General features: G+C 46.3%; 2 protein-coding genes and 1 long non-coding RNA gene across 3 annotated transcripts; 2 read left to right on the top strand and 1 right to left on the bottom strand.

Annotated features, from left to right (window-relative positions):
* The first annotated feature begins 436 nt into the window (after positions 1-436).
* On the top strand, positions 437-3,942 carry LOC114592892 (histone H4). Its single transcript, XM_028721192.2, has one exon. It carries the CDS (start codon positions 1,504-1,506, stop codon positions 1,813-1,815), a length of 312 nt encoding a protein of 103 aa, XP_028577025.1. The 5' UTR covers positions 437-1,503; the 3' UTR covers positions 1,816-3,942.
* Positions 3,923-19,988, bottom strand: RDH8 (retinol dehydrogenase 8). The gene is made up of 6 exons (XM_028721185.2): positions 19,685-19,988; positions 16,069-16,230; positions 13,056-13,235; positions 11,898-11,991; positions 10,832-11,015; positions 3,923-7,754 (listed from the first exon to the last, which is right to left on the bottom strand). The coding sequence occupies exons 1-6, from the start codon at positions 19,788-19,790 to the stop codon at positions 7,530-7,532; spliced, it is 951 nt and encodes a 316-aa protein (XP_028577018.1). The 5' UTR covers positions 19,791-19,988; the 3' UTR covers positions 3,923-7,529.
* LOC144326856 (uncharacterized) lies at positions 18,734-24,912 on the top strand. The gene is made up of 2 exons (XR_013391729.1): positions 18,734-18,987; positions 24,205-24,912. It is a non-coding gene; the product is annotated as an uncharacterized LOC144326856 (long non-coding RNA).
* Positions 24,913-25,761: the final 849 nt, after the last annotated feature.

The raw sequence follows: 25,761 nt of genomic DNA, 5'->3' as shown, positions 1-25,761 counted from the left end.
CAGCCCCACATCCTTCAAGATACATAGAATTATATAGTGGGACTGGTTGTTGAGGGTCATCTAGTCCAACCCTCTGCGATGCAAGAATAAACTAGATCATACATGAAGTGCAATCCTAAATTGGGAGGCAAATAAAGGTATATCTGACATTTGTTTTACAACCTATGACAGGCATTCTTCCTCTCTAAGGTCACAATGAGGAGCTACTGAAGGAGTTGATATTAAATTAGGAATAAGGTTTGCAAGTTTTAAATTAAAGGGTATTTATTCTAGAAGCCCTGATTTGGATGTAGCCTGTGGGTTTTGCTAATGATATGTGTATTAAAAATGAGGATGCAGCAGAACTTTCATGTTCTGGAATTGAAACTTCCAAATTAAGTTAATCTTCATTGTTCCTATACGTCACCCCTAGTGATGGCATGTAAGGGGGGGGGGCATTTACCACAACTTAATCCTGAGATTTATAACAGCCCAATAAGGTAGATTTGGTTTAGGTGGTAAACTACTACTGAAAAGAAAATATTGCCAAGGTAGTCCAGGGAGTTTCAAGTTTGATCAGGGATCTGAATAGGCAACTCCTGGTACCATAACTCATATTTTATTACACTACACTTCACTCTCCAAAGTCCATCATATATTTGTTTGTGTGTTTGTGTGTGTGTGTAGAGAGAGAGAGAGAAGAAATCAAATACTTAAGCACACCAAGTAGGAATCGGGACCAGATTTTTTTTATTTTTTAATATTGGGCTTCTCCCCTCCATCCATGTTCCAAAACACGTTTGGATTTAATCTCATTGCAATCAAAGCAGAGACAGTTTTCAACAGAAATCGCATATGCACCAGTTTCCACTGAAAACATGGTCTTCTCCACAGGACTCCTGCAAGAAAACACACTTTTCTTCCTCAGTAGGTGACAGCACGGCTTACATTAAGGCGTCTTTGGCGTCTCCGTAGTTTATTAATTGTATGCAGGTGTCAAAATAATTTATCACAAATGCACATGGGCGCAGGCTGCTCTCATTCCTAAACTTCATTTACAGCGTCAAAGAAAGAGGACCGACGTTTTCAGCGAAGGTATTATCGTTTCTATCTTGCAACAGTTTCACAATTTGCCCTCTGCTAACAAAGTAGCGCAAATAAGAAGGGGAGGGACGAACGAGTTCCGTTGGGCAGTTTTGTATCCATTGTTTGCTTGTTTGTCTGCTCTCTCTTCCCTCCTCTGGGCAACCTGAGAGCGTTCTCTTCTACGCAGACTCAAGAGCAAACGAACGGCGCCAAATTATTCAGCTTGAAGCGGCGATTTGCGATTGGGCATTTTGAAAATCTCCCGCTGCTCATTTGAGGAGCAGCGCCCTATAGCGAGAGAGGCGTAGTTAGGTAGCACCGCCCTCCCTGGAGCTGCCAGTTTTCATTCTGGTCCGCATACAGAGTATATAATTCAGCCGAGTTCTTTTCTCTCCTGCATAAGCCGGTTCTCTCTTTGTTTGTGCGTCTGCTGGGAAGATGTCGGGTCGCGGCAAAGGCGGGAAGGGGCTCGGGAAAGGGGGCGCCAAGCGCCACCGCAAGGTGCTGCGCGACAACATCCAGGGCATCACGAAGCCTGCGATTCGCCGCTTGGCTCGCCGTGGAGGAGTCAAGCGCATCTCTGGGCTGATCTACGAGGAGACCCGGGGCGTGCTGAAGGTTTTCCTGGAGAATGTCATCCGCGATGCCGTGACTTACACGGAACACGCCAAGAGGAAGACCGTGACTGCCATGGATGTGGTCTATGCCTTGAAGCGCCAGGGCCGCACTCTGTACGGTTTCGGCGGCTAAATATTCCTGCAGCGAACAACAAAAAATCCAAAGGCCCTTTTAAGGGCCACCTACTCATTCATAAAAAGCTGGAATTTTCCTCATAGAGTAACGTTAACAAGGTAGGGATGGGAGCTTGTGAAAAGGCGGTAGTTGCTTGATTTGCAACTGGTCCGACGTGTATGTACGTAAATTAAGAAAGTCGAGATGTGCGGTGGCCTTTTACGGTTCTGTTCATTTTTAAAAAATGCTCCGATGCAACGCCGTGAATCATTTTTTTGTCTCCCGCTTCTGACCGTTTTTTGAGTTAAAAAAGCACCCTATTGGTTCTTCAGTGAAATTTCTAGGGGAGGCAGCCTTGGATCACGGCCCTAGGTTAACCTCGAAGGGGCTTTTTGCGCAGAACTCCGCTCCTCCCCTCGCTGTCCCCCGCTAGAGAGTAAGGCTCCAAACTGGCTTAGCAGCCGCAGGAGGATTCCGGACGCGGAGGGACGGGCAGGCAGACAAAAGCCAGCGAACAAAAGCCTGGTCTCCGGGCAGGAAACCGCGACGCCTCACTTCCCAGCAGCCTTTGTGCCCATTGCTTTGTTCGCCTCCTTGTGACCTTGTGCTGTCTGTGGCCAATCAGAACCTGTAGCGTCATGCCGTCGCTTAGAGACGCAAAGCACTCTGGGATAAGTAGTTCCCAGGCGGTCCGCGGGATTCGGATCCGGGCCGCGCCTTCTCCCTCGCTGTGGAAAAAGGGACGATGACAGCAGCTGGAGCCCCTTCTCTCAGACATACGATTTTTCTGCCCGCGTTTCTTCTTTCGGATTTCCCCCACCGGCTGGTCCAAAGCCAAGGGGGGCACTTGCCCCTCACCCTGAGGTCCTGCGCTCTTGTCGGGCTCTTGGGCACGAAGCCAGCTCCGGCATGTGCTGTCCTGGTTGCCTGCCTTCCTTCTCGATTTGCCTCCTCCAGCTCTGGTCGTTGGCCAGGGGGATAACATTCTGGCTGTGCGGCAGCCCTCGCCACCCCTCTCTCTGTGCTTTCGCTGCGGAGCCTTCTCGGCAGGAGGTGCTAGCTGAGATGAATTATCTTGAGATGTGTCAGTTGAAATGCCTCCCTTCTTCTAAGGGTGGTGCCGGTGAGTGCAAACAGGATCGCAGCCAAGGCAGGGAAAAGGAGAAACAAGAGGGGAAGGGAGCTTGAAGAAGTAAATCTCTCTCCCTGCTTCCTCCCCCATAACCAGCAATATCTTACCAGCAATTAAATAATGGGTTGTATTCAACTAACTTTTATTTCCAGTACTCCCGCTTAGGTTCATTAATTCTAATGGCTGTAAAGGTAAAGGGACCCCTGGTTTCCCCAGCCGCTCTGGTAGATTAAAGCATATCTAAAAAGAAAATAAAACCCCAAGCACTAAAAACTTCCCTAAAAAAGCCTGCCTTCAGATGTCTTCTAAAAGTCAGATAGTTTTTTATTGCCTTGACATCTGCTGGGAGGGCGTTCCACAGGGCAGGTGCCACTACCGAGAAGGCCCTCTGCCTGGTTCCCTATAACCTCATTTCTCGTAGTGAGGGAACCGCCAGAAGGCCCTCAGAGCTGGACCTCAGTGAATGATTGGGGTGGAGACGCTCCTTCAGGTCTACTGGGCCGCGGCCGTTTAGGGCTTTCAAGGTCAGCACCAACGCTTTGAATTGTGCTCGGAAACGTACTGGGAGCCAATGTACGGTAGGTCTCTCAGGACCAGTGTTCTATGGTCTTGGCGGTTACCAATCTAACTGCCGCATTCTGGATTAATTGCAGTTTCTGAGTCAACTTCAAAGATAGCCCCACGTAGAGTGCATTGCAGCAGTCCAAGTGGGAGATAATCAGAGCAGGCACCACTCTGGCAAGATGGTCCACAGGCAGGGAGGGTCTCAGCCTACGTAGCAGATGGAGCTAGTAGACAGCTGCCCTGGTCACAGAATTGACCTCCATCTCCATCGATAGCTGTGAGTCCAAAATGACTTCCAGGCTGCACACCTGGTCCCTCAGGGGCACAGTTACCCCATTCAGGACCAGGGAGTCCCACATACCCGCCCACCCCCGTCCTCCAAAAACAGTACTTTTTTCTTGTCAGGATTAACGACACATGGCAATCCCATGCTGAATGCCTAGTTTTTTTTAATTAACTTATGAATTGATTCTTATTCATATATACAAAAATACATAGCCATTACAAAGTACCGTATCTTTTTGTAATATACTAAGATAAGACAGCTACTGTGTCTGAAAAAGAACAAGGTCAGAAAGAGGAAAAGGAGAGACCTAAAAAGAAAAGAGAAAGGGAGAGGAAAGTGAAAGAAAGTAAAAACTACAGAAAGAAAAGAGTGTAAAAGGACTTCCAGGTCTCGGTTCTGCATTCTATCTTCTATAAACCGATATTTTTTCAGTATTCAAATCCTGATACTATAAGCTCATTTTCTCTTTCAAACAAAAAATCCACAAGAAATTTCCAATCCTTAACAAATGTCAGTTACGATTTTTCTCAAATTAAACATCTTAACTTTGCCATCTCAGCCAGATCTTTGTGCATATAGCAGTCTCACAAATGTAGTCATATATTGGAATAATCTTCCATAGCCCTTTTCTAATTATGTGTCCATTAGCCCCAAGAGAAAAAGTTCTGGCTTCAGTTGAATATTAACCTTTAAAATCTGCTGAATCAATGTATGTAATTGTATCCATTTTTTTAAAGCCTTTTTACATGATAAAAAGTCCCTTCATGTTCTTGGGATTTCCAGTAAACATTTGAAACATCTTTACACATTTGGAATAGCTTCTGTATAACTACACTGAATGCCTGGTGTGGAAGGACCCTGAACCTTTTCCTTCCATGAGGTTTGACTCACACAAAATATTATGGCTGGAATCCTGTCTTCACGCACCCCGTGGGTGTAAGCATAAAGGTAAAGGGACCCCTGGCCATTAGGTCCAGTCATGACCAACTCTGGGGTTGCGGCGCTCATCTTGCTTTATTGGCCGAGCGAGCCGGCGTACAGCTTCCGGGTCATGTGGCCAGCAGGACTAAGCCGCTTCTGTTGAACCAGAGCAGCGCACCGAAACGCCGTTTACCTTCCCACCAGAGCAGTACCTATTTATCTACTTGCACTTTGACGTGCTTTCGAACTGGTAGGTGGGCAGGAGCTGGGACTGAGCAACGGGAGCTTGCCCCGTCGCGGGGATTCGAACCGCCGACCTTCTGATTGGAAAGTCCTAGGCTCTGTGGTTTAACCCACAGCGCCACCCGCATCCCTCGGGTGTAAGCATAATGGAACTTAATAGGACTAACTTCTGAGTAAACATGCATAGGATTGTTCTGTGCAAAAGAATAAAAACATTCTGAAGAAAAAGGTTGTATGTTTTAATGTTGGGCCAGGAGTCAGCATTGCCAGCCACCTGAGGAGGTTCACTGCCATCTACACTGTCTGACTGGATGCCACCATTTTGTTTAGCCTTGTGCGTGTATGCTCCGCCATGTGTAGAAGGCCACCTAGGTTCCTCCTTTGGCAGAGGAGGAGGAGGAACCCATCAGAACCCCTACCCCCCAGACAACAAAGAGGAGCAAGAATAGCATCCACCGGAGGCAGAGAGCTTTGGCAGCTTCTCACCAGTGATGGCAATGAAGAGAACAGGGACTTCTATGGTAGTGACAGGGGAGGAACAGCAACCAGGTAGCTGCAGAGCCCTCTCTGTCTGGACTCACTGCTGCACTGGCAGTGGTGAGGAGGGAGCTGCTCTCTGGTGGCCCAGAGCAAGGGAGCTACAGCACTGACTTCTGGTGTTCTCCCCTTCACTGCCCCACAACAAGTGTCTATATGCATGGGTGAGTGCACAAGGTCTCTTGCCCACAGCCCCCAAACCTGGAGCCAGCCCTGAAATGATGCCTATATGTGGTGCAGTTGTGTGTCTTAGCATTCCTTCCATGGGGGGCGGGGGGTAGAGGAAGGGAAGTGCCACTTTGAAGCACCTTCTATCAGTGCTTTGAAAACATATATTTAAAATAACACACTAAAGAAAATATGGTGCCCAGTTACTTGAAGGTGCCCTTTTAATTGACCAATTTTTTAATGTAAACTAGTTAATCAAAGTGATTGATCAAATGTGCAATCTTACTCTAAGTAACTATTCTGCATGGGTATAAGTGTCTATGCTACTGAAATATCTCTCCTGCACATTGTCTATACAAAAGCTTGGAATGGCGAACTGCCCATGTGGCCTTAACGGGCAGTGTCACCAGTTGCATGGCACATGCACTGCTCATTGTATCCTCCTTGACAAACCATTCGTCTCCAGGAAAACAGTCTCATTCACAGGCTGACTTTCCCAGGCCCATCTCCAGAACACCATTCATGATTTTCCTTTTGGCATAATAATGATTTTCCTTATAGGTCACATGGCAAGCTTCTACCCTGCTTGGTGAGGATGAAGTTCACCAACCACTACTCAGCACTGGCACTCATTTTGGGAGATTAGAATTGGCAAACAATTATCTGTGGATACAAATGCCATATAAATTCTTACTGATGATCATATTAACTGGCTAAGGAGGGCGGTAGGGTGGGGCAGGTGGCCAGGCTTGTGGAACATAATGAAAGAGCCCTGCTGGATCAGGTGCATCTAGTTCAGCTCCTGGTTCTCAAATTGGCCAAGCAGATGCCTAGGAAAAACCCACAAGCTGGACTTGAGGGCAACAGCATCTTCTCTCCACTGATGCTCCCCAGCAGCTGGTATCAGCTTCTCACTCAGGTGGTAGTGCCATCATGGCTGAGAGCCACTGGTAGCCTTACCCTCCTTGAATTTGTTTAAGCCCTCTTTGAAAGCTATCTAAGCTGGTAGCCATCATTACATCTTCTGGCAGCAAATCCCATAGCTATAAATATGTACTGTGTGAAGAAGTGCTTCTTTTGGTCTGTCCTGAATGCTCCACTATTCAGCTTTATGGGAACAAGAACCCTGTATGAGGAGGGCCTTAAGACTTTATATGAGTTTTTTGCCAGGTCCCAAGGGGCTGCTTCCCCTCACCAGACTTGCACAGTTCTGTCAAGGTTATTTAGAGTCTGAGAAAGTTCACTGAAATATACCAATATCCTTTCAATTTCCCCTCACACTTCTGCCTCGTTTTTGTCCTGGATTTATTTCAAACTTCACTGGAGGCAACATTCCACCCTGTGTTTGTCGCATGCAGCACGGCTGCATTCTGCTGCAGTTTACCTTCTGCCGCAAACTGTGCTATTGGTCTTGCTGTCTGCTGTGGTGAAATTATGCGACTCACATAATTTATGCACTTAATTACATAAAGTATGTTGCTGTTACATTATTCTACCCTGTTCATTTCAATGCAAATAGAGGGAAATGTAATCAATTATGTATCATTTGAGGACTGAAAGCAATAACAACAGCAAATCCCAATGGCATTCGCTGGGTTGATTTCTGTTCAAACATGGGACAAGTAAACAAACATTGGCAAGTCCTGCTCCTTTTTCTGTTGGAAAGCTCTGACATCTCTACTCACACCCCAAAGGACCTGTTGTCTTTAATTCCTTCCCAGCACACATTCCTTATCTGTAAATTCACCAGAACCTGGTAGCTTTAAAACATGGGAGTGGACTGATCTGTTGCAGAATGTCTCTGGTCATCCGACATAGCCTTAGCAGGGCAGTGGGAAGAAGTGAGGCTCTGCTGCCATCAGGGCCTCACCCACCCTGACCTCAAGCAGGTGTGACCCGGCGCCGGAAACAGCTGCATGTGATGCATTTGAGGAAGCTCATGCTGAGGTGGAAGAGGCCTGTGAAGCGAAAAAGCAGGTTGTAGTAGGTGCCAACGGACAGATCCCCTGAGGTGTCCGCATACTTCAGGGCCACCAGTGGTGTATATAGGGTGTTCGTCTGTGTTCGGAAAGGAGGACGCTCCTTGGCGATGACGTTCACAACAGCCTGAAGGAAGGCAAGGTGGAAAGAGGTTGGTATTTTGATACAGCTCCTTCACATCCCCATCCTAACAACTGCTGCTTTCACGTGTTTGGTCTTCCTTGATTTTGAAGCAGTGATTCTCACATTGTGTCCAGGAGAGGCCGGTGCTAGACAGCAATAGGCAACTGTTGTTATTTTTTCATGGACTTTTGGGGAGGTGCCTTTCCATTACATAAAAGGAAGAGGAATCCTGGCATATTGAGTCCAGCATTTTGCTCTCGTGGTGGCTAGCTCACAAGCAGTGCATGAGCACAATAACCCCCCCTCCCCATGATCCCTAGCAGTTGGTAGTCAGAAGGATACTGCCTTTGACACCTCACTGTTCCACAGTGAGTCAAGAGCATCAACAGGAGCACTGTCCATGTCAGCCAGAAAATCCCCCAGGCCATGCAAGAATCCAGCAGGTTCCATCAGTCTCAGGGTGGACCATCTTAGTGGTTCCATCATCCTTGCACAGATGAGCATACAGCCCAAACCTTACCAGGAATTGTGTGGCCATGGCAACTGATTCAAAGCAAGCAGGTGCAGGACTGGTTACATTACTTTCAGGTAAGAGAGGCCTATAATTTGGACAGAAAAAACGGCTTCCAGGTGGAAAAATCAAAGCTGGAAACAGAACTGTTAGAACCCAATGCTAAGATACTGTCGAGAATGTATGATTTGCTGTTGAAATGGAATACACAGGATGAAACGGTTAAATCGGCTATGATAAAATGGGCACAAGACATTGGTCATAATATTATGTTTGCTGACTGGGAACGGTTGTGGACCACCGGTATGAAATTTACGGCATGTAATGCCTTAAGAGAAAATATTATGAAAATGATCTATAGGTGGTACATGACACCAGTCAAGCTTGCAAAGATTTATCATTTGCCTGATAATAAGTGTTGGAAATGTAAAGAGACTGAAGGTACATTCTTTCACCTTTGGTGGACGTGCCAAAGGATTAAGGCGTTCTGGGAAATGATCTATAATGAACTGAAAAAAGTATTTAGGTACACTTTTTTGAAGAAACCAGAGGCCTTTCTCCTTGGCATAGTCGGCCAATTGGTGCCAAGGAAGGATAGAACTTTTTTTATGTACGCTACAGCAGCAGCAAGAATACTTATTGCAAAGCATTGGAAGACACAAGACCTACCCACCTTGGAAGAATGGCAGATGCAAGTAATAGACTATATGGAACTGGCAGAGATGACTGGCAGAATCCGAGATCAAGGAGAGGAGCAGGTGGAAGAGGATTGGAAGAAGTTTAAAGCCTATCTACAAAAACACTGTAAAATTTATGAATGCTAAGGGCTCTGAAAATTAAATGAAGGGGTTTCTAGCGATTAAGATAAATAGACTATAAAGGGAAGGATAAAGGTTTAAAATGAATTATCAATGATCTTGCTGAACTAATTTTTAAAATAGAATACAAGAAGGGAAGGCGGGTGGAAGTAAAGAGAATAAGGTGTTGAAAGTTACCAATATGAAAGAGTGCTCTTTTTAACATTAACTTTGTATTCTTCTTTTTTCTGTTTTTCTGTTTGGATTTTTGATGTTTGTTGTATGAATTTTTCTTTTTCCTGTTTTCTGTTTGGATTTTTGATGTTTGTTATTTGTTTTTTGTGATTTTTGTTGATTTTTGTTGGTTGTTAATTTCTGGAAAATCTTAATAAAATCTTATTATAAAAAACAAACAAACAAAGCAAGCAGCTCCCCACCCTGCCCCAGCCATCAAGGTCTGCTCTGTGGCAAAGATGAGGTTGAGGGTGTGGCTGATATACTGACGCAGCCTCAGGGTTGTCATGGAGGCCATGACATCCCAAGCTGACCTGTTTGATTGCAACTCTCTCCCACAAGAAGTTAAACAGGCACCGTCCCTACTTACTGAGTTTCAGATGCTTGGTCAAAACCAGTTTATTTCTGGATGCCTTTGCACCTTGAATGCTTCTTGGATGATTTAAAAAACAAAACTTATTAAAAATATATTTTAAATTATGAGGTTTAAATTTCTGGAAGCTTAATTCATGTTTTAAATCCTGTATGTTGTGTATTTTCTCATAGTATGTCACTTTGAGACTTACATGGTGAAAAGTGAGAAATAAAGTTTAAAAGAAGCAAATAGTAGCCTGAGCTGGATCAAGGCATTTTGCTGTCTGAGGTGAAGAAGAAGATGATGCTCCTCCCAATTCCATGTACAGAAGTCAGGTGGACTGGTGGTTGAATCTTAACTTCAACACTATAGGGGCAGGACAACATCCTCCACTGCATCTGACGGGAACAGGGGAACTGAGTGGGACAGGGAAGGCCATGTGTGGCCTGCACAGCTCTGTCCTCCCAACACCTTGCCATCACTCCCCACCATTCAGCATTTGCCACCTGAGGCAGCTGCCTCACTCTGTCAAATGGGTCTGAGTATGCATTACAGGACAGAGCAGGTATCACGACTGAGCCAGCCCAGCCAGCTTTCAGTGGAGGAAGTAGGAAGGAAGAGAGAGGGTTAACTATCAGAAGAGAGGAGCCTAGCTGAGCACCAACTTCCCCACCCTCAGGAATGCAGATCCACCTAGGATCTGCCCAGGTCTCTCAAGGGGAGGGAAAAGGAGAGGAAGAGAAGATTGACAGGCTGTCTTTTCAGGAAGAAGTTGGAGGGGATCCAATGAGCCCACGGAGGGAGTCCCACTGGGGAAGGGTGTGTGATAGGAGGCAGAAGCAGAAACTTCAGGGTCCAATTTAAGTTGGAGGAAGGAGAGGGACTCAGCACGAGTCATCGCAATTCATGATGGCGGCAGCTGGGTTAATGCCGTCTGGCGTTATCTGTGTACTTGGTCAATAAATCACCATTTCTACTTAACTACGCTCCCTGTGCTGGATTCCTGACAGCAGGCTAGAGAAGGAGGGAGCAATGGATGCCAGTGTGGAACACTGGAAGTGGCCAGTTCCTGCTTTGTCTTATGCAAACAACTCAGTCCGGTGAGGTGAAATCTGTCAGGGAGGCTGTAGAAGAACTACTGGCTTTAAAGCTTTCCTACGTCACTCATGAGGGTGACCCCTACCTTAGCCACATACTCAGGGGTCTGGCCCATGGTGGTGAATATCTCATGGGAGGCCGGAAGATAGACCTCCTTGAAGTACCGCACGGTGGCAGCATCGGCTCCCGGGAACTCAGAGCGGGCCACTTCCTCCATCAGTTTCATCTCAAATTCTGTGTTGACTGGACCAGGCTCTACCATGGAGATGCTGTGTAGAAGAGGGATTGAAAGAGAGCAAGAGAGAGAAAATGAGGCAGCATTTGGGCCTGGGATCTTCACATCAGATGCCTAAAGTTGGAAGGAAATGGCCAGGGCCCCTGTGCCCTTCCCTGCTTAATTGCCCCAGGGAAATTTCCTTGAATTAATGTTCATTTTAGATATACAGTATAAAGGCCTCCATGAATGGGACTTAGCTCTGCCATTGAGATCAACATGAGATCTATTATTTATATACACAGTGGTACCTTGGTTTTCAAACATAATCCGTTCCGGAAGTCCGTTCCAAAGCCAAAGTGTTCCAAAACCAAGGTGCACTTTCCCATAGAAAGTAATGCAAAATGGATGAATCCATTCCAGACTTTTAAAAACAACCCCTAAAACAGCAATTTAACATGAATTTTACTATCTATGTAAGGACTCTATATGGGCTCTTGGATACCCCATAAGGGAAAAGGACAATTTTTGTTTACAGCATAACGAGACCATTGATCCATAAAATGAAAGCAATAAACAATGTACTGCAGTCACACAATCAATCAGTAGCTGAACTGGGTTCCACACAGTCACACACAAAAAGAGCCACAAAAACAAAAGTGCAAAATAGCAAAAAACAGACAGACCTCAGCATAAGACTCAACAGGATGCTGGACAAGATGGGCCATTGGCCTGATCCAGGAGGTGTCATCTTTGTTTTAAACTGTGATTTAATATGGTGTGTGAACTGGGCCCATCTCTGTTTCTATCTGAGTGTACCTTTCCCTAATGTTTCGGGGAAGGACGTTGCTTGTGCAAATCCCTTCCAGTTTCACTAAACTGGGTAGAAGAATTTAAGCTCTTTGAGATCTGCCTTCATGTCGCTCACTCAACTCACAAAATGTTGAATTTGAGGAGTTGCACAGCTAGGCTTTCACAGAAACCTTCCATGGCAAACTTGGAGGCAGCATACACATCATTGAAGGGGACACCTGGTTGGAAAGCAGAAGGGATTTGAGGTGAGCATACCATCATAGCACACTGCTCCACAGGTTGCTACATTCTTGATAAAACAGAAATGGTAAGGCCAGAGCCAGCTATACAAATTTTGCCCTAGCCTTCAACTTGACCAGCCCACCTCCTTGCTCGCCCCAGGAAGAGGAAGATGAGCGGCTGTGGTGGAGATGGCTGGCAGTGGTGGTGGAGGGACTGGGGACTATGGGGAGAAACTCTTTCTCACTGTTATGGTTGTCATCCTCTTGCAGCCACTGCAGCTTCTTGCCTTCCTCTTCCTGGGGATTGCAAGGAGGAAGACTTTTCTCTTCCAATAAGTGGACCCTGGCTGGAATGTATGGATTCACTAAGTGTGTGCACAGCCATGACACACCTCTCTCCTTGCCGTTTGGCACCCCTTCCACCTGTCACCTGAGGCATGTGCTCCTCCTGTCCCCCACCTCCTCCTGCATTCAATCCAGGCCTAAGTAACACAGAGGAACAGCTTAACTGGGACAGTACTTAGGGGCTTGAGGAATATTAATGGTTGTGACACTTGGATGTGTTGCACCAAGGAATAAATACAAACTAACAATCAAAGCAGGATTGCATATTATATTGGAAAATGTGTGTATGTACCCTAGAATCCACATCTGCCAGAACAAAGCAATTTCCAGAACTGAAGATTAGAGCTTCGTGACATGCTTAAAAAAAAACCAAAAAAGTCAGATCCTTAATGCTGAAAGTTTGTCACAGATAGGCATAGATCCAGGAAAATGAGACCCAACATTTCATCTGAGAAAAAGTTCAGATTTCTTTTCTAAATTTTTGAGGTAGAACTTGGTGTTCCAAAACTCATTCCAACTCATTCCTATCTCAAATGAAAGATCCTGCATGCTCCCTATCACTTCTGGGAGTTTCACTACTGCTGACAGAGAACTGATCTGTGGGGCCATGAGGTCTCTTTGGCTACAGAGGTACAGAGCTAAGCCAAGGCTTTGAGGTTGTATCAGTTTGGATATCTTTGCTCTGCTTCCTCCTGCCCTCCCTATTCCGTTCATACCTTGCAATCCCATGACACTGCTGATAACTACAATGTGTCCTCTCCGTCTTTGCTTCATTTCAGGGAGAACAGCTTTGATCATGCGGATGGCACCAAAGAAGTTGGTCTCAAAGATGCGCTTCATGTCATCGATGGAAATGGACTCTACAGGCCCAACGAGCCCCACACCGGCATTGTTCACTGGGGAACATAAATTATGATATTAAGAAATATCTATGTTCCATTAATCTCCTGCCAGCATAGCTTCCCATCCTGCCAGAGCGTTGTCTGGACAGGAATGGAAGTCCCCACTTCATTTCCACCCCTGGTTTCATCATGCCTCTCCGTATTCTCCTCCTAAGAGGAGCTCTTCCCCCGCCCCCCGGCAATGCTCAATCAATGGCTGTCATTTCATAGAATCATAGAATCATAGAGTTGGAATAGACCACAAGGGCCATCGAGTCCAACCCCCTGCCAAGGAGGAAACACCATCAGAGCACTCCTGACATATGGTTGTCAAGCCTCTGCTGAAAGACCTCCAAAGAAGGAGACTCCACCACACTCCTTGGCAGCAAATTCCACTGTCGAACAGCTCTTACTGTCAGGAAGTTCTTCCTAATGTTTAGGTGGAATCTTCTTTCTTGTAGTTTGGATCCATTGCTCCGTGTCCGCTTCTCTGGAGCAGCAGAAAACAACCTTTCTCCCTCCTCTATGTGACATCCTTTTATATATTTGAACATGGCTATCATATCACCCCTTAACCTCCTCTTCTCCAGGCTAAACATGCCCAGCTCCCTTAGCCGTTCCTCATAAGGCATCGTTTCCAGGCCTTTGACCATTTTGGTTGCCCTCCTCTGGACACGTTCCAGTTTGTCAGTGTCCTTCTTGAACTGTGGTGCCCAGAACTGGACACAGTACTCCAGGTGAGGTCTGACCAGAGCAGAATACAGTGGCACTATTACTTCCCTTGATCTAGATGCTATACTCCTATTGATGCAGCCCAGAATTGCATTTCTTCCTGCGGATTAGCCCAACATTACGTCCTCCAGCTGTTTTGGACTACAACTTCCATGAGTCCCTGCCAGCATGGCCAGCAGTCAGAGATGATGACAAGTGCCATTTAACAATATGTGGGGGGGGGGGCACCAGGTTGGGGAAGGGATGTTAGAGATAGATGTGTGAATGCTCTAACTCTGTTGTGGACACTTTGTTAGGCCTGAGGACAGGGGATAGAGCCTGGGACAATTAGTATCCCAAGCATGTACTTGGTATATACAAAATGGCCTCTCCCCATGGGAAACATTGTGGTTGCTAGGCAACCACAGCATCTCATCATCACAGCTGTACCTAGCAACTGCAAATACAATGCACCCCACTCTTCTTAGACATGACAAAAGGGACTAGGCCATGACGGATGACAGAGGGCCCATTTTGGACAGAGAGAGAGTGTGTGAATTTGCTGCTGATATATCACAGCCCGGTAGGAACCTCTCAAATTTCCTTTGCAGCTTTCCTACCTGTAGTGTAGTAGAGGGGGATGTCATTGAGGGCAATGACAACACCATTTACCACAGCACCAGGATAATAGATAGACCCTTCTTATTCTGGCAGTTGAATGCAGTGATAACAGGGCTCTCAGGTTTTACCATTGTTTGTGACAGATTCGCACAGAGGAAGTCCTACACTGCAGCTGTCAGCTTATTTTAGTACATTCTCATAAACTAGGTACCATATTATGCCATGTGCTGTGTGTGTGTGTGCGTGCGCGCATGCCTGCCTGTTTATCTAATAAATAACAGAGCTCCCTGGATTTTGACTCTCCTTGGAAGCAAGGCTATGGGCACCATTATCTACTCATTGTTTTACCTCACTTGAAAGTAGTTTCTGTGCTTGTGAAACATACACATTTAAGGATCTGAGAAAGGTCCTGAGCACATTGAACTGAAAACACAAACCAACATGTAAAAATGGGAAACAGAAACAAAAACAATAAGCTATTTTAGTAGGATAGTGGATTGAGCACCCTGATCTACAAACTGGATCAACTGCAGTTAATTTATGCTTTTATTGCTTAGTTGGAATGTGTCCCTGAGCTGTGATAGTACAGTTTGCTCCCTGGGTGAAGGATGGAGCTGTGTGTGCATGTGGCTTTGGTTTCCATGTGTCTTGAATGCAGCCTAAGGTACAATGATAAGGATCATGTTCCTTGCTCTGCCCATTTTTGGCCTCCAGCTCCACTCACCACATTCATACGCCCTTCAGAAGGCTGAAGAAGCTTCCCCAGCCCCTGCTCTAGAGTGACCAAGAGGGAGAACCAATGACGGGGGGGGGGCATGCGCAGAAAGGAGCAGGCTGGATTCTCAGTGGTGGGTGGGAGGGGGGCACCAAGGGCAGGGATCATATTTAGCCTCCTCCCCGCAGCATGCCCCTTTGCTTTCTTCTTTGTAAGTGTGTGGCAGACAACCACCCCCATGAGCAGCAGTGAAGTGCTGCGCTTGAGGATGAAAGCTGCAGAGAAGGCAACTCCTGCCTACCAGAGGGGCTTCTCCCGTCTTTCTCTTGGGCAGAGAAAATGCCTGCCCTTCAAGAGCTGAATAAAACCTGCTTATGAAACCTGCACGAGTAATTAAGCTTCAGGAGAGAAGATGTGGTGGGGCACGCACTTAATAGAGTAGAAAGCACCCTCGGCTGAATTCCCTTTAGCACCTTCCTTTCCTCACCACAGTAGATCGCTGTTGACCGCGGGCTCATTTTCCTTTGCTTTTTGCCTAAGAGCACCCCTGCCTGGATTTCTCCTGAGCTCTGTAACGGAAGACGGAGATTTTGCTGTGAGGCCAAATGCTTCCACAGCGCTGTTTTGGTGAGCGACCAACAATCCCCTTTCCCCTTAAAAGTCTCCCCGCCCCCAAAACGGAACCCCAACAGAATGGGCATAAAACGGGGTAGATCACTGCCAGATTTTAATTCTGAAAGTCCCTCAGGAGTTGGCCACCCCTGCCATAGGATAAAGGAGTTCCCCCTGGCTGCACCTTACCCAGAACATCCAGTCGTTTCTCAGGAAGGCTGTTGATGCACTCAGCCACAGACTCATCATTGCAGACATCAAGGCGCTGGATGCTGAGGGTCTTGTTGAGTGTGTCCCCAGCAGCTGCCTCCAGCTTGTCCTTCTTGCGCAGGTCGCGCATGGTGGCAATGACTGGAAGGGAGACAGTGCACAGGAGCATAGCCAAATGTTCTGTGGTGCTGAGATGCATTCAGAGTAGATTGGAGGAACATCATGTCCACGAAAAACTGCCAAAGTGTGCATAGTAACATACATCTAACCCCACAGGTTTAAATTAGTATTCTCAAGTGTGTGTGTGTGTGTGTGTGTGTGTGTGTATCCAAGAGCTTTGCACTCATTGGACAGAGCACTGAAAACCAGCAGCAGCTTTGCTTTTAACTGAGCAATCATGTGGAAAAAAGCCTGTATGCATTTAATCAGATCCCTACAAGGACTAGAGACTTGAATGCATTTTAATGAAAACTGAACATCTTGAGAAGAGTGGGTCAGGAACCCTGAAGCTTCTCCAGTTCAGAAAGAACTCACAGGGGGGAGGGGCGGTCCAGCAGCTCATAGACATGCTCCCCCGCCTCCTCAAAGTCAGTTTGCTGTTACATAGCCTGACACCTGTGTGGCCCAGGGAGCCAATTGGCTAGCTCAGAGGTAGGGAATGTGAGCTTTTTTGCTAGGGGTCAAGAGGGCAATTGAGGATTCATGCATTGTAAGCCGCTTTGGGGTCATGATGCTAAATCCCTCTGTCGTTAATCCCCTCTGTGGAGGGAAGGTGGGGGGAGAGGAATACTTTGTTGCCAAGACTACTAGCAACATGTGTGTGCACTTATGTTTTTCTATGCTTATGCTTGGATTTTATACATGTGGTTTTGTGTGTGCCTCTCTTTGAGAAATAATGATGAGGATAATGAATATCAACCACAAAACACACAGACACACCATGGATGGGGAGTTATGTAACAAGAGCACTTAGCATATATAAAGGGCAGAGAACCCTCCAGAACCATCCAATAGCTCCTGGAGAGCCCACAGCCCCCCAAACCCGGGTCTAAATATGCTGCAGCACACAACTGTATAATACTTAGCATTTAGATAACACATCCAGGGGGTTCACAATGCATGCATCAACCCAGCTACAGTAATCCTTACATCAAACTTGCAAGGGGTAGGTTAGTGTTATTACCCACCACCCAAAGTCTGGCAGTTTGGTGGTCAAGGACATACTGGGCATTGCCCTCGGCTAATACCCTTTGGGGAGGGGATATAGCCCAGGGACAGAGCAATGCTTTGGACTCAGAAGTTCTCCATTTCAGTCCCTGGCATCTCTAGTTTTTGTTTTGTTTTTAAAGGACCAGGTAAACAGGTGTGAAGGATGCAAAATGTCTCCCTGTGACTCTGGAATCTGCTGCCAGTAAGAGCAGAGAGAATACTGTGTTAGATGAACAAATAGCCTGACCTGGTGTGAGGCCTGATCCTGTTCCACATTGCAGATGAAGTAAGGAAGGTCAAGGGAGGGTTGTTTGCTTAAGTGCATGTGGAAGGAAGCTGCAAGGCTGACACCCTGATTCATAGCTTTGCTTTATGCTGGCAGGTGAGGATTCTTTGTGCTTTCTCTCATTCTGGCCTCAAATTGCAAAGGGCTAAAGCTTCTTGTTTGGTTTCAAGCAGCATCCTGCATAGCAGAGGCCTACGGTGCTCAATTCAGGTGGATTGGTTTTATTTTATTTTTTTAAAATCAAGTTTCTAGACCCCACAATTGTAGACAAACAGCTTTAAATGTTGTAATCAGGCTACCCAGATGAAGCTTTCTTAATCTACCTTGCCCACCTTCCTCTTTGCTTTTCAAAGACTCCAATCACCTGCCCCAACAATCTGTCTCCTACTAATATCCTTTAAAATCCTACTCTTCTCCCTCCTGTATTCCAATAGCTAAGAGAGACTGGGGTGAGGGGAGCTAATATCCTCCACACATGTAATTTAATCCAATAGAGCATTTCTCTGTTGTCACAGAATGTAAGGGGGGAAAGGGAATTAGCAAAGAACTCTAGACTCTTTTGGTAATGGTATTTGTGATTGTATTTGCAATCGGAAGTGTGAGCGTTTCATAAGGTTTTTCAGTCTGGGGAGCAAGCGCCACAGTGTGTTTATGTACGTGCAATGCGATTGCAGGCTGTGTTGACTCACTGCCACCACATGTGATACTTTTCTTGTTGTGTATGATGTATGAGGTGACTGTCACCAGTTTAGATGGCCTTAATAAAGGCTTGTTCAAACTCACGGGGAGGCGGGAATAGATCTGTTAATGTCTATTGCCCATGATATCAAAATGGAGCCTACATGTATAGGGGCAGTGGACTTTAGAATATAGATTTGGGGGGATGGACAAGAAGAGGATGATCACTCCTGCCCTGCCCCTTTTATTGAGCTTCCAGAAACACCAGATTGGCTGCTTCTATAAACAGTATGCTGGACTAGATGAATGTTTTAGCCTTATCTAGCAAGTCTGTCCTTGTGACATTTCTGCCAGTGGGACATGTTGTAGATGCATGCAGTGTGTGTGTGTGTGTGTGTGTGTGTGTGTGTGAGAGAGAGAGAGAGAGAGAGAGAGAGAGAGAGAGGGAGGGAGAGAAGCCGTGTGGTTTTGGAAAGCTGTGCATACTGGGCAAACAATGTTTGTGTCTGCTGTTGAACACACAAGTGTTTGCGTTGCTGCACATATCTGGTGTTTGTGCACATACAAATGTATGTCAGTCCATCGTGCCTTACCTAACAGAACACTCTCTACCTAATGCCCTTTGGACTCAGCACCTTCCTGATCTAGTTACTTAACTCTGGACTGTGTGAGCAGCACGAGGCTTCTCATTAGGATTCTGCCTCCCATGGCAAGCAAAGAGCAAAGTAGGTGGGACTGGAATGGAGAGGGGTGGGGGTGGTGGGGCAGAGAAGAGCTGGGCTTTGGTAACATTCTTACCCCCATGTCATGTGTAGTTTGTTATGCAAGTGGCCTTTGGACAGTGTCTGGGTCCAGCCAAACTGTTGGGCAAAGAGGAATGGCTTGTTTCTGCTTAGCCTGTGGAAAATAGGGCAGCAGTGGGTTGGGGGAGATTTGGAGGTGGAGGTGGGAAGTGGGCAAAGGAGTTGGTGGCTGGAAGTGTAGCTGCTGGGGGGAAAATCCTGGGAAACAGGCAGAGAATATAGCAAAGTTCCTGCAATACCGAAGGGACGTCCGATTGAGTGGGCAGCACAGGCAGGCACATTTCCTGGGCGTGAAGATGCCAGGGTGGGTGTGACGGCATGCTCTAGCTGCCAGACCATAACAGAGCCCTGAGAATAATGGCTGGCTCAAGGGAGAAAAGCAGAGCATGCTGCATTCTTTTAACTCTCTGATTATCACCCTCCCTGGTTCCACAGTCCCTTCCTGCAAGTTGCAGGGCTGAACAGTGCAGCAGAGCTTTGTGGGTACCCCGTTTCCTCCATGTGGGTTTGCTCCTCTGCAAGAGGTCCCACACCAGAGTTTCAGAATTCCAAAAAGAGCACACAATCCTCCCCCGAGCAAGTTCCACGCCAACCCCCTTAGCGGATGCCCCAGTCTCACCGTGAAATCGCTTGCTTGGGTCCTGCGCCAGTTGCACAGCCATGCGCAGCCCGATGCCCGAGGAGCAGCCGGTGATAAGCACAGTGCGTGGAGCCGCCTTGGCCATGGCTGAGCTGCAGTGAGTGGTGCCCGAAGGGATCAGGGTTGAGAGAATGACAGAGCTCCTCCAGCATGTGACCCAGGGATCAGCTGGAGGCTTGAGCTGGTGACAGGGCTGGGCTGGGCGGGGGAAGCTCTGAGCTCCTTCAGGGCAGATGGCCACCCCTCAAAAACCTGTGACTGCATTTCCCAGGGCTGCATCAGCTGCACCTATGGAGTTTTCACAGACAAGACCAGCATTTTGCCCTGTTATGTACTCTGGTACAAACACAGTTATGTACTCTGACAAACACAGCCAGGCTGTCAGATCTTAGGCACCTTAGGAAAACATAAAAACTAGAAACCCTATATGTGCAGGCAGGCATGTTAGTGCACACCCAACATGAATGTGTCTTTATAATTGGGTAGTTAAACAATAATCAGAATGAAGACTGATACGGTTAACGTGCGGCTAAAAGAGTGCTCTATTAGCCAGGAAGTACCGAGTTTAGTTGGGCAAGCAATGATCTCTCAGTCTTTTGCCTCCAACTGAAATATGGAGAGTAGTAATTCAGATTTGCCTTACGGAGTCATTGATGAGATAATATGTGTAAAGCCTTTAGAACACTCAGAAGACAACAGTTATGATTTACATCTATACAGTTGTTTTTAAAGAGATGCCTTTCTTCAGTTTCCTCCAGTCCATGCTACAAATGACATGGGGGAATTCAGTAACATGTTACCAATTTTAAAGCAAAACCAGGGGAATGGTACTAATTACACCAGGTGAATTAATGCAGAAAACAAGGGTGTGACAATAGGTAATGCAAGTCTGGGAGAATTGGGATCCAAGTGAGGGACAGGAATGTGAAGCGATGCTTTATGTCACATGCTTGTATAATATAGGGGTCTAGATCCATTTCTTCCCCTTCTATTTGCCAGGAGGTCATGGCCATCACCTCCTGGCAAATAGAAGGGGAAGAAATGGAGGCAGTGAGAGATTTTACTTTCTTGGGCTCCATGATCACTGCAGATGGTGACAGCAGCCACGAAATTAAAAGACGCCTGCTTCTTGGGAGAAAAGCAATGACAAACCTAGACAGCATCTTAAAAAGCAGAGATATCACTTTGCTGACAAAGGTCCGTATACTTAAAGCTATGGTTTTCCCAGTAGTGATGTATGGAACTGAGAGCTGGACCATAAAGAAGGCTGATTGCTAACAAATTGATACTTTTGAATTCTGGTGCTGGAGGAGACTCTTGAGAGTCCAATGGACTGCAAGAAGATCAAACCTATCCATTCTTAAGGAAATCAGCCCTGAGTGCTCACTGGAAGGACAGATCATGAAACTAAGGCTCCAATCCTTTGGCCACCTCATGAGAAGCGAAGACTCCCTGGGAAAGACCCTGATGCTGGGAAAGATGGAGGGCACAAGGAGAAGGGGACGACAGAGGACAAGATGGTTGGACAGTGTTCTCGAAACTACGAACATGAGTTTGACCAAACTGCAGGAGGCAGTGGAAGACAGGAGTGCCTGCCATGCTCTGGTCCATGGGGTCACGAAGAGTCTAAACAACAAGATCCTTTGGGCCTGACGTTTGCAGTTTTGTGTTTCTGCAGTTCTGTGTTTCTGATCTCTGTCACTAGATGGCAATATACCCCAATAATGGCTCAGGCCTTGGCAGATGATCACGATGTTGCTTCACCCCTCTAGGCTGTGCTGGGACCAAACAGGCCCCGCTGAATCAATTAGGGAATTGAAAGGATGTGGTTTTAAAAAATAAAATAGAAATTTCCCTAACAGTTTAAATCTGCCCTTTATTTCAAAATTCTGAATTATTGTGAATTATAACTGCATAGCTTCTGTACACCACTGAATCTGGTCCATGGGGTCACGAAGAGTCGGACACGACTAAACAACTAAACAACTAACTAACTAACTATATATTGATATATTTGATTAACAATACAAATACTGGGTTTTTTAAAGGGGGGAACTTTCTGATTACTTTTACTGCATCTGCAGTATTTGATATGTCTGACCTACGGTAATTAGATTTACCTTACTGTGCAATCTTGCATATATACTCAGAAGCCATTCCCATGGAGTTCAGTGAGATTTGCTTCTGTGTGAATGAGTACAGGATTGCTGCAGTCCCCATGTGCCATTGCAGTTTGTTCCATGCACTCCAGGCTGACAAAGAAAGCCCGAAAGAAATAATGAGAACCCGGACTCTGCTGCTTCATAGGAAGGATTACCTACCTGACAGAAAACAACAGTGACTCTTGTGGCATCTTAAAAGATGAATAAATTAATTAATTATGACACAAGCTGTTTGAAAAACCAGTCTAGTTTACCAGGGCACGATTTAAAATACAACATGAAAAACTGTTTACAACAAATTACAATCACAAAAATAGGATGTGCCCTAAAATACATATCTCAGGTACCAAAGACCAGGTTAAAGATATGCTCATGCCATGGTAAATTGGTTAATTTCTAAGGTGTCACAGGACCTTTTGCTGCCACTGCCACCCCTACTTTAACCCACTACCAGCCTGTAGTATGATGCCCACTCCCAGCTCCCCATCACCCCCCCCCATTTCATTCCTTTCCCCTTTCTTTCTCTTCTTCCTTCTCTTTCTTTAAATGAACTTAAGACTGCTTTAAAGTTAATAACAATCATCAATGTTGGGATATCACTTTACAGATCTCCAAGTGGCTTCTCACATGGTTTGCACTTCAGCTAGTCATGTGGGATGGTGTCCAATCACCAAGGCTGTAAGATCTAATTGCCAGTCTGGCTGGCATTTGTATGCAGCAGGGCTAGTGAGTTTGGTTTATTGAATTTACGGTATGTGTTGCTTCCCAAAACAGACACCCCAGAGCAATTTACAAGAAAAAAAACACAGTGGTACAATAGAAGATTCATAAACATAATAAAAACATAATCAGTGTGAAAGCATCTAGCATTGGTGCTGCTCAGACTCCCAGGAATTCAGAAATGTCTTTGCCTGGTGCCAAAAGGATGACAAAGTCCCTGGGAGTGTGTTCTGTAGGTGGGTGGTGCTATCTTCCTTTGGCCTTGGCCAACCAAATGAAGGGAAGTGACAGCGGCCCAGGCACAATTTGACTGTATCTCATTAAAGAAGTACGGTAGGTCCTAGCTGTGTGCCGAGGGCTGATGTTTTCAGGGCCATTATTTACCTTCTGTTGGTTGCACAATGAAGGTGTGCTCATTTCTCATGCAAAATCCACTTGTAAGATTTGTTCTGTTGAGAAAACACCACATCTTAATAATCAGACTGCCAACTTTCATTATCATGGGTGGTGTAGTCTTCCACTATGTAAAATGGGATTCCAAATGAAGATATTTTGGGGTTTTGGGCAGAAAATTCATATGGCATCAATCTCCCACTAGTCAGCATAGTATACAATCCCATGGGAAATTCTTCCCATTGCCTTTGCATCCCTTCCACTCATTTTTGCAGGGAAACATCATCATCATCATCATCATCATCATCATCATCATCAGAATTTATATACCGCCCTCCCCAGGAGGTCTCATCCTACCCCAGACGGTGTCCAGTCTGCATAGCCTGCTGCACAAAATCCACTGTCTGAGTTGCCCCCTCATCTTTCCACATTAGGATTGCCTCTCCACGTTTCCCCCAACTCTTTCACCAGACAATGGGTGTACCTGTTTTCCATTGATGACCTTCCTCCCATCCTACAGAGATGTAGAGTCCCGCATATTTTTGAGAAGGGACTTGACTATAAGTTTACCATGAGGGGAGAGGATGAGAGGGCAAGTGGATCTGCCCTATCTCTAGGGTTTGTTGTGGCTGTTCCTTTGCACACCCCCTTCCTTCTCACCCCCCCCACAAGTCCTTGGGGGTGGGAGAATGAGACTGAGTCATCCTGTTGCCTCATGGTATGAATCACTGGCTCAGCTCCGAAATTGTTGACCCAGATTGTTAAGTTCCCAGCAAATATTTACAGCTGTATCTGGAGTAACATCCCTCAGCCCCCAGGCTGGAACCAGCCCAGTCTTCCTGCTGGCCCTGCCTTTATGGCTGCCTCTGCATGCAAGAGCTTAGTGGGGCCTCTGTCTGGGAAGGAAAGCAGCTTTGTCAAGCTGGTGTGTCCATGTTTCATCACAGGACTGAAAGCAGCGAATAGTCAGCTGTGATGTATTGATCAGGATAGGCAGCACAAAATAATAAAATAAAGGAGCATGTGCCATTTTTTGCCCAGGCAGAGAAAGGGGAGGGAGCATGTGCCAGCTTACTGCAGGTGCCACCTTACTCCCAGTACGCCTGCTGCTGCTGGGGTGGGAAAACACGACATGTAATGGCAACAGGGCACGGGGTAAACTGGACTAAAGACTAAGAGAGCATGGTGGGGAACTTGACACAGCATTTCTATTTTCCATGGCAGATACCATCTTGGCTGTGAATCCTGGAAGACCCGCCTTGCAGGCCTTTCCCCTCAGCTACAGAAGACCATCTTGGCTGTCTCTTAGTGCAGACCCAGGTAACTGAGCCTCAGCTTCCACAGCTGCTGCCTGACATGAACTACCATTGGCAGGATCGGCAGCAACAGCAGCAGAGACCACCTGGGCTATCTTTGGAGCTGGAGGAGGAGGAAGAGAGGACAGAGGGTGAAGAAAGAGCTGTGAGTGCTTTCCCCATCCTTTGAACCCCCTTGGAAACACCACAAACTGCTGTACCTAGACCTGTGTGTGGATAATGCAGCTGAATGGGGCACAGCAGTGGGCAGCCTGAGGAAGGACCACCCACCTTGGGCCTGCCCATAAAAGTCTAGAGTGGGTGATGTCCACTGTGTCCAGGAACTCTTCTCATTGTGGGCTTTCTGTGGGTGAGCTGAGTTGGTTTGGTCCCTAGGTGAGAACCCAGAGGCTGAGGGAAGGGTGTGTTAGAAGGGAAAAGAATTGTTATTGATTTATATAAATTAGTAACTTTGTATTAATGTAACATTTTTATATGTAACAATGTACTTTTGTAATATTTTGCTTAAGTTGTCTGTTGTTGCTTCTGTTTTCTGTACATTCCTTAGATATATATTTAATATATTACCGTAAGTGGTATAAAAATTAAATAATAAATAAACATTTAGTGACTCCTGCAGGGCTGCTCACATTGCTGGATTCTGAAAATGCACTCAGGAAATCAGAGCAGAAGTAACTGAGATTGGTTGCAACCCTCCATCTAGGACACATACTCTCCCTCGCTGGTCGGAAGAGAAGTGATTTCTGATTGGGCCTGTTTGGCAACAGGGACATTGGACAGGATAGCCCTTTGGCTTCAAGGGACACTGTGTTCCTCTGACCCTGTGCCTCGAAGAGTAGCCTGATCGGTAGATATTAAGCAAACCTGAAACTGGAATAATTGGCGGGAAAAGCTTTCTGTACAAAATTTCTATTTTAGGAGACTGCTGCTTAAACGCACAGGAGCAGGGTCTGTCTGTGGTGGGAATCCTACTGGGGTCTTCTAATCTCATAATCTTATTCCCATGGGGGGGGGGGGCTGTTTTATTGGCTGTTGGTGACGCATTCACCCTGTGGCAAATGCAGCAGTGATGCGATGCCTTATGCACTCACATCCTGATTGCGGGTTTCTCTAAAGCCACCTGAACACCACGCTGCACTGAGTGTTGGTCTGATCCAGCAGGACTCTTCATCTGCCCTGACGCTGCTGGGACTGAGGCCAATGCAAGAGTGATTGTGTGGGATTATGTGTCATGTTTGTTTGCCTTAAAGGAATATGAGCAGAGCCAAAGATATATGAGCAGGGCTGAGCTGCAACTGCCCCGAGCTACTGCAGCTGAAATGATATGACACTTGATAACATATTCATCAACACAGCGATATTAGGAGTTGTGTGTGATGGATAGAAGGAGCCAAGAAGCATTGTGAGTTGTTGATTGAGAGGTGGGGTAGGTGGAGGAAGAGGAGGTCCCCATGACTTCCGAGCT

Source organism: Podarcis muralis, chromosome 2 (assembly GCF_964188315.1).
Source record: "Podarcis muralis chromosome 2, rPodMur119.hap1.1, whole genome shotgun sequence".
Taxonomy (NCBI): Eukaryota; Metazoa; Chordata; class Lepidosauria; order Squamata; family Lacertidae; genus Podarcis; species Podarcis muralis.
Note: the sequence above shows the minus strand (reverse complement) of the source record. Positions and strands in the feature narration are given on the sequence as shown.